This window comes from Centroberyx affinis, unplaced genomic scaffold, assembly GCF_046629955.1.
Source record: "Centroberyx affinis isolate AG114_WGS23_722 - 3 ecotype Tasmania unplaced genomic scaffold, CSIRO-AGI_Caff_v1 ptg002845l_1, whole genome shotgun sequence".
Lineage (NCBI taxonomy): Eukaryota > Metazoa > Chordata > Actinopteri > Beryciformes > Berycidae > Centroberyx > Centroberyx affinis.
This window is the reverse complement of record NW_027280985.1, coordinates 71,497-80,939: the sequence shown is the minus strand read 5'-3', so window position 1 is coordinate 80,939 and position 9,443 is coordinate 71,497. Positions and strand designations below refer to the sequence as shown.

Below are 9,443 nucleotides of genomic sequence, written 5' to 3'. Positions count from 1 at the left end.
TTTGCATCTTAACAAGTCACTCTCTTCAAATCCATATCTTCATATGTAAATCTCCACTATGGAAACTTTTGCCTAAAGTCAAGGCATTTCTGAGTATTCACACTGCGGACATCTCAGTCAAACAGAGTTGAATGAGTGTGTGCGAGAAACAGAGGATTCCTGCCTGCTGTGTCAGAGTGGACCTCCTTCTTCTTCAGCCTCAGTCCCCTCCTACTTCCCCAAGATATAGGGAGCATTTAGACTAGCAGGGGAGTCAATCAGACTGGGATCTTTAACTGTGCACGCCGCTGGGTCTCTCTGCCTCAGCCCACCCAGCACACACACACGCATACACACTCACAGACAACAACACACGCACACGCACACACACACACACACACACACACCGGCACACATATGGAGTACTACTGCTTCCTCCTGCTCTGGATCTGCAGCCAGCTGCTAGGTGAGTGAAAAGTGTGTGTGTGTGTGTGTGTGTGTGTGTGTGTGTGTGTGTGTGTGTGTGTTGGGGACGGGGGGGTGTATAGGTGTGCATGCATGCATCTTGGCATGTTTGTGTTGTACAAATGTATGAATGTGACCCTCTTTCTGTCTCTACATAGTTTTGCAGTACAATAATGTCACACTAATTGTCAGTTGTAACTTGCCAACATTGCCAACTGGAAAACTTTTAGACTTTGCCTTATAAAAGTTTGAAATACATATCTAGAATGCTACAACAGCTACAGTAGAAGAGTTTTGATAGATAAATTGATAGAAAACATCTCCAGCTTTTTCTGTTACAATATTTGTGGAATGAATTAGAAACATGAATGTGCTTTACAGTATACAGTAATGCCTTAAGTGAATGAATGACTGTCTTATCCTCTGCACAATCTCACACTGTAACCTCACATCTCGACCCCGTCCTGTGGTGAGAGACAGGGAGGCTGAGCTTGAGCGCTTTATTGAAGGATGTGTTGGCTTCCTCAGGTCTGCTGAGGTGCGCTGCCTTTCATTGGAAGCAGGCGCGTTCTTTGAAATGAAAGTTGATGCTATCTTTTCACAATCAAGTGCTCAGAGTTTCCAGCGACTGGAGAGATGTTGGTGTGAAGCCAGAACTGGGGTCAATTACCAGTGAAATCACAATGCCAGTAACACATCCAGACGGGGCGAGAGGGAGAGAGAGAGAGAGAGAGAGAGAGAGAGAGAGAGAGAGAGAGAGAATGAATAAAACACAATATTATTTTTTCCAAAACCAAGGACTAACTATAACAGTTGCAGTTAAGTACAATACTCATTTTTTTTTATGGATTCCTCCATATGAATTAAATAAAATAAATTAACAAATAAGGAGTTGGTGCAATGCCAACTGTAGTAGAGATCTCAATGTGGGGGTTTATTGAGCTTGAGCTTATTATTATTATATACTGTGACCATTTCAGCACATTGTGCGTTTTTTCATGGTAAAATGAAACATTATTCACTCCTTTTCTGTTAAACTGAATCATGTTGAGGTCAAGACAGAGTAAGAACTTTTGAGGTTTGAGAGAGCAATTCATTAATCTTCAATTTGGACATTTGGTAAATAATACAAAACTAAAGAGTGTAGGGGAGGAAATCTCTATTGTAAATATTTGCTTTGATTTTGGAATTTGTTGGAACCAAGGTTTGGTCTCACGCAGTAGTGCGGGGGAAGAGACGCTGACCTTGTAGCTGGAGTCTGTGAGGAAAGACAAGATGCTGGCTGCAGTGGGAAAACTATTGGCAGGCGCATAGGGAAAGGGGGCTGCATTCAAGACCACTGTTTGTGTAGTCGTGGGACTCTGGGACTGATGATCCCATCCAGATACTTTGAGGAGGGTTGTTTCATTCAGACTTAGGAAGTAGGAGAAAATAGAATGTCAGTGGGTGTCATCCTCCTGCCACTCATGAACTGACTTCCAATCAACTAAAAGACACAGTTATGTCTAACTTTATTGCACACACAAACTATAGGAGCTCATTAACAGTAAAGCACCAATTTTGGCCTCTTGGTCACCAACAGGGATTTACTTTGGGCTTTAGAACCACGTGAAAATCCTATTTCTAATAGGTATACAAACAGACAAAGTGTATTTCTTTCTGTGTCTAGGATCCCACTTTTGAAAATGTAATCTTGCCTGTTTGCATTTATTGACACTAGGAGCTGCTGAAAAAAAGCGAGTGATCTACCAAAGTGAAAGATTGCTTTAATTTGCCTTCAAAGGACAATTGAAAGCACTTCGAAGATAATTCAGCGTAGTTAGATATTCAAAGTAGATTCATCTAGGGATCATAGAGCAAAAACAGCAACTGTTTGTGGTCACCTTTGTTGATCCACATCATGTGGAGCGCTTGGACGTGTGATGCTTGAGACAGTTTAAGAGGTTTAGGCTAAGAAGGCCAATTTAGACTTATTATACTGCTGATTGACTTTTATGAGCGATTTATGGGCCATTTGATGAAAAGTAATGAAGTAAACAGGTGTTGAAGTTAGTCAAAGCTATTCATTCTCTCTCATCCAGTAGATACACAACATCAATTCAACCGCAACATATTCTCAGTAACATATTGTTTTATCTCAGTCAGTTATAAGAATCTGGCAGCTGCTGCTTCCATGCAAATGTCTTCACAGTGACATGCAGTTGTGTGTGATAGCTGACCAGTGTTGGTATGCAGCTTGTATGATGTGGCTTAAGCATTGTCATGGAGGGCTGGTTTGGATGCCTGGAGGGTCTTTGGTTGGCTAAAAGGTCAACAGCTTGGTAAGCTGTGCCCAGTTGGCTGTTATGTATGGGGAACATCTGGTTTCAGATACCCCATCCCTCCCAGTGCATTTACCTTGGCCTGGGGTACTGCGGATATAATGTGCCAAAATGGTCGAAAGTATATTGTCCATTATGAAATATCTTTCCAGAGAAAGCCATTTTAATGGAAACCCAGATCAATGGAAAAAACGCTCCATTCAGATGCTTTGGAGATGTTTTTATGCTCATGTTTGTTAAAACTCAATCTACTGGCCCCATAACAGTCACATACACATGCCAGACTACTAGTATGCGAAAAAGCAGGAGACAGTGGGAGACATCATGATGCAGCATATGCTATTCATAAAGTCTTATCCCCATTACATTGTGTAACACAAAAATGTGTCAGTGAACTGTGTTATGTCCTGTGTGAGGATGCCTTAGCCACTCGCTCCTGCCAGGTTTGCACACTGCGTCCGTAGGGCTGCTCTGTGTCAGTGGGTCTGCGGTGGAGCTCCTGCAGCTTGGTGTCGGGCCAAAGGCAGCAGTGGACTAATGTGGGTCGCACCGGCAGCCACCGGCCTGAGGTTTATTTATCTGGGCATGGAAGCCGGTACACAGGAAACCCAGCAAGACTCCGACCCGGCGTTAGAAGCTGCTGATATTACTGGGAATATTAAATTGCTCTGCCACGTTAGGGGCTTGAAATGGAAACTGGATCACCTCCATTCTCATGCTTTCACCCCGACATTTTTCCCTGTCCCTCTTTTAGATCTCTCTTTTTCTCGGTCAGACTACACCAAAGCTGCTCTGATATGATATCTGGGGCAATTTGCTTTCTCTTAAAAGTTGTCAAAGCATCAAAACATCAAAGCAGCTACCCGAATCATTCGCATTTACGTGCTCAAGCAGAACAATGACAAAAACTATATAACGGAGAGATTTCAAAACACCACAGCCCGCCTCCATCTGTTTGTAAAATTACAGCTATACCACACCATTCTTTCAGGGTTACTTTGTGATTTGATTTATTTTTCAAACTCGCATGTGTTCCCAACAATCTATTTTAGGCTCTCTTTTCATGTTTCCAGATAAACAGGACTCTCAGGAGAATGTTTGGGGGTAGCATCAAAGAGCAGCTGAACATGTGAACCATTCATACAACAGGAAATGAGCAATGTGGAGAATGTGTCAATATTTAGATGAATAGTATGCATGATAGAGATGGCCATGCCATGAATGGAGGTTTTCATGAAATAGAACAAATGGTCTATGGTTGTGGCATTCAAGGTGCGATACACTCCTGGTCATTTGACGTACTTAATTGTTCCACATCCACAAAAATGAGAGTGCGTCTGTCACTGCACTAATGTTCTGTGGTAAAACTGCGGTCTCCAGGGTTCTGCTTCTGCTTGCAGTCTCAAAACCCTGCATTTATCAGTCTATCATGATTTTTCTACTTGCTAAAGAGGAGTGGGAGTTGATGTTGGATTCCCGGTTTGCTTCTACAGCTTATTAACACTCCAAAATATTCACTATCTAAGGAATGCAGTCTACTTCTCCTGTCAAGGAACCATTTTTCTTAAAGGAATACAGCTGCTCGATATATAACCACTCCTCTGCATCTCAAAATCCAAACAATTACTAATGCTAACAAGTACAATGTTATACATCTTGTCTACCAGTTAACAAACATTGGGAGCTGAATTGCAACTTTTTTACTAAAAGCCTGCAAAAGCCAATTTAGTGTCCTGTATTTATAGAATGGTTGAAACGTGGGCACTTTTAAACCATGACTGCAAAGTAATGTCTTGCCAAATTAATGCAAAATGATGTCTATTTTTACAATATAAAAATGCTGATATATCTGTTAAAGATGCCTTCATTTCATCCGACTTGCCGATGAAATAAAACATTTAAATTACCCATCAAAAACGCATTGATCTGATGTTTCAACTGCTGTGTCATTTAAAAACTCCATGAAATAAAAATAATTGGGTAGGGTTAAGGGGTAACAAAAGTGTATGAAGTTCATCCTCAGAGTAGCAATTTAAAAAAACACAAATCTCCCAGTAGGTTATAAAAATCTGTTCGATAGTAATCATATATTAACACAACTTCTTTGTTTTCTATTGGCAGCTCTTTAAAAACTGTGTAATCAGCTGTTGTCGCTGAGTAATTGGTCAAGTGGTCATCAATGTGATCCACATCCCCTTCATTTAAGTCACAAACACACACCCATATTTCAGTTTGTCAGAGCTGCAGAAACTGAGCTCTGTGTTCCATTTAATGGCCTTGAGTGCCACCTCCTCAAACACTGTTGTGGCTGAGCATATGGCTCTGTCATCAGCAAACACCAAGTCTTCCACTAACAAAACTCACATTTCCATTTTAACAGAGTCACTCTGAATAATATAATGATAAAACTTATTTCTGTAGCAATTTTCAAAGCAATGTTACGTAGTGATTTGCAAACCATAACACAATTATAAATGAGGCAAAACATGGTTCTAAGAATAAAACAGACTAAAAAAACAACAATCTTAAAAAAAAAAATTACATAAAGGCCTGTAAAAATGTGTTTCTAGAGATGATTTAAAAGATGACAGTGTTTGACCAGCCTAAGCTCTTCAGGCAGGGCAGTTCAAGTCCTTCCAAGGTCGAATTTGCTCTTTAACTCAGTCTTGGACTGGTAGGATGGCTGTGCTGTGAGATCTCAGGCTGCACTCTGGATCATAGGAGGTTAAATTGTCCTAGATGTAGCTGGGTGGCAGACCTAGCCAAGCATTGAAAGCAATAAGTGAAATTATGAAATTCATAATGTAAACTATAACTAAGTCACAATTTAACTTGTGATATACACCGATACAAATAGTACTATTACGTGAGAAGATAACCCTATATAGATGCCAGGGTTATACAGTATGATTCTATATCTTTGATTTGATATGATGTGTGCTTAGTCAGCAGATGGATACAGTTTACCCTGAAAGGTTACTTGCAGGCACATAGCTGTTCCAGGAGCTCAACCAATAAAATACAATGTAACAATTTTACAGCCAACCAATAAAATGTTGTGGTCATGCTCCCCACAGCAGGGGAAGCATTGCAGTATAGTCATCTACAGTCATCTGGCTACCTGTGCATCATCACCCTAATTGTTTTTTTGTTTTTTTTTAGAAAAACAATGTTTTCTCTCTTTGTCAATAAACTGTCAGGTAAGCCAGCCATTAATTTTGGCTGGTTGTTTTTTCATGGATAGCTAAGAACTGCAAGCAGCTACAGTGAGGCTTAAAATTCTTGCTTTATTTAACGACAGATTGGAGCATATTGTTACTGTCTGAGAGGTTTTGGGACATCCAGTCCTTGACATCAGCTAGACAGTTATATAATGTGGCCAGCTGAGGCTGCTTGATTTAACATGGAGATACAGTTGAGTATCATTGGGATAACAGTGAAAAGAGATGCTATGCTGACAATTAATAGGGATAAGGGATAACATAGGTAAAGAGAGGAGTATCGGCCCAGGACTTGAGCCTTGAGGCACACCATACCTAATCAATGAAGCAGAAAAAACAACCGAAAGTTTTCTTCATTAACCAAAACATAACTGATAGTCTTAATAGCTGAGGTGGCAAGATTCTGACAAGACTCCGTTTGTTTACACATTTGCATGCTACGATTCACAAATTTGTCCAATAAATGTCCAACCTGCACAACCACATAAGAGGTGTTCAAGAGGTATGGTCAATTACAAGACGACCCTGGGTGCCACTGATTTCACTTTGACCTCAACTGTCATTTGTTGTGGTACAACTCAATTCTTACGTGCTTTCAAACTTTGTTGATCATTCCTTTGCCTTGTTGCTTACATTCAACTGAATTTCCCCTAGCAGGGAAAAAAGGCTCACTTGACTTGACTTGACCCCAAAGCCTCACAGATGGGTAGTGAGCTGTGAGTGGGGAAGTGTAGAGAGAGGGTAAGGGGTTGAATAAGCCCCGCAGTGTGTGGACAAGAGCCAGGGAGACGAAAGGAGGGGTCTGGGGAGGGGGGGTTTACAACCAGAGGCCTGTGTGCTCTATGAAATCAATCTCCTCAGCTCAGATGTGGGGCTCAAACTGAGAAAAACAGATTATTTTTAAGCAATAATACTCCACCCCCTTAAAAACTAAGCTCTGTGTCTCATTAAGCATGATTATAATAATAAAACTGCCTCACCTTCTTTCTTTTAATTTCCTCTTCCTTTCTTGCCGTGTCTTCTACTACTGTCTTTGAATTGTGATATTCCCTAATCTATCTGCAAGTCTGTGTATTTTTGGCTGCAGTTCAACTATAATTGAGTATCACTGCAGAAAGGAGCTCCAATGTAAAGGGCAACATGAAGCTTGACCTTACAGTAGCTGAGGCATAAATCATTACTGGGACAGTACTGAACAACAGTACTAACATAACTATGAGAGGGCTGGCAACTGGTGAAAAAGGGATCAGGAGGAGATTAAGTAGAAGACAGATGAACGGAGAGATGGATTGAGAGGAAGTCAGAGTGGTAGACGATTACGTTTTTTCCCTCCTCTCCTCTGCCAAAAAGGAAAATCTCATCTCCTCCATGTCCTCACTAAAAGTTCTCCTCCTCTGCTGGAAATTAAAAAGCTGAAGGATGTTGTCATCATTAATAAGCCTTTTTCGGGTAACCTGATGACAGGAGCAATATGAAAAATACCTTCTCTGATAAGCGTTTTTAATCAAAAACAGAAATTCACCGCTCTTTTCCACCGTCTGGTCACACTGTCCAAGGATGTGAGAGGACTTTAATTACACAATTGGAAATCCAGTTCTTTGATCAGGTCTCATAGCGGCCTTTGTTTTCCTCTCTTGCATGTCAGATTACACTTGTCCATGAATTGTGCTTCCCACATGCTCTAATCAAGATGTAACCACAATGCTTAACACTGCTTAACTTGTGCACTATCAGACATAAACAGATTTTCAGGCGCCTTGGTCGCATTTGATGTTGCTGAGCTCAACCAGTGCGACTGTGCCATCAGAAAAGTGACTCCTTGGCTAGTCCTTCTACCAAACTGATAATTGCCTATTGCAATAAATTAGTTACTGACTAGGTCCAGATTTTTGTAGATTCTTGGTCTGGTAGGCATTTTCTAACTGCCTTGCCAGTCTCATTAGCATTTTCCAGCTCCCTTACCACTGAATTGTGAAAATCTGAATTGTGAAAACAGCCTTTAAATCTTTGACTTGGGCATCTTGTCTGTTGTGTTGAGGCACGCCATATAAGTGACAAAGACTTCTTGTGGGAATGTAGCATTGGCTAAGTAGGTGGTCGTGTAGATACTATGCTGTTTTACTGCTGTGTTATTATGTCTTTCTTTAAAAAGAGGTTGATGGAGGCATGTCAGTCAAACGTGAGAGACAGCTCTACCGCTCTGCAACGCTTATAGGATTAATATTTACATGCCTCCAAGGGAAGTCTGTGTTTACAGTGGGGCAGGGGGTCAGACAGAGATGAGCCACGGAGAGTTTATTATAAGGATGGGTCAGAACAGAGACAGTTACTATTCTGACATGTTATTACAAGACCTTTGCAGTTGTTTGTTGCACTTAGGCCAGGTGTTATGGTCTGGTCATTTTCCATAAAACACTCCTGTAGTTTTCTTTGCTGAGGAGTTCCAAACACCAGTCTAGTCGCAGTTAAATCCTCCTGGACTTCAGGTCACTGGTGGAAATGTTGGTACCGTATAAATATAACGTTCTCTTCCAGCCTGCTGCTGATGATAACTGTCTTTCTCTCACTGTCTTTTTTTTTCCAGGATTCCATGACTGTTTCAACATTGACACAAAAAACTACAGGGTCATCAAAGGTCCTAAGCAGGCCCAGTTTGGATACACTGTTCAGCAACATGTGGCTGCCGGGGGAGAAAAGTGGTAAGGGACTTATTCATATGATTTATACACAATTCCTTTGGAAGGTATTGTACCACCCTGATGTTTTAAATAAGCACTTTCAGCAAATGCTGCTGATCAGAGAGCAGTGTCTCTGCCCTATCAATTAACTCATGGTTTGCACATACAGTTGAGTATTTCTCTAAATCACATGCACAACTTGAAGGAACACCTGAGTTATTCATGCTTTTGTAAACAATAACCAAATGGTTCCAACATACTATACTGTATCTTCAAGCTATTGTTGATTGTGATTTTCAAGATCACTCACTATAAAGAAAGCCACCCTACGCTAGTTAAAATAGGTTAAATATAGGTTAAATGGCTATAGTCCTGTTTTAAGTGAGAAGTTAGATTCTGTGAAAAGGACCAAGCAAATTCAAATTCAAGTCGGGACAAACCAAAATTAAAATTATCACCACATATGCCAACTTCAACCTGTTCTCTATCAAGGTGCTCAAGGTACAGCTAAGTACCTGTAGTTATGCCTACAGTACTTTGACTATATATTTCTACCAGGACTGGAGGAAGATTTCTCCAAAGTACCTAATTCATACTCTTAAGATTGACTATCTAGGTCTGTATTGACATTGTAATGACTTATTACACCACTGCCACCAGCTCAACCTTATCCATATTTAGAGCATAAAATATTAGCATCTGTGAAAGTATATTACCGCAGCTTCTGTGAAAGTGCCAGAATTGAGTTGGTTTCCCATGGTTAAGATTAAAAGGTCAAG

General features: G+C 40.7%; 1 protein-coding gene across 1 annotated transcript in view; it reads left to right on the top strand.

Annotated features, from left to right (window-relative positions):
* The first annotated feature begins 322 nt into the window (after positions 1 to 322).
* Positions 323 to 9,443, top strand: part of itga11a (integrin, alpha 11a) — a 45,969-nt gene continuing 36,848 nt past the window's right edge. Inside the window, exons 1-2 of the mRNA XM_071536234.1 lie at positions 323 to 445; positions 8,571 to 8,685. Coding sequence (XP_071392335.1) covers positions 397 to 445; positions 8,571 to 8,685 — 164 coding nt within the window. The 5' untranslated portion in view covers positions 323 to 396. The remainder of the gene's footprint in view (positions 446 to 8,570; positions 8,686 to 9,443) is intronic.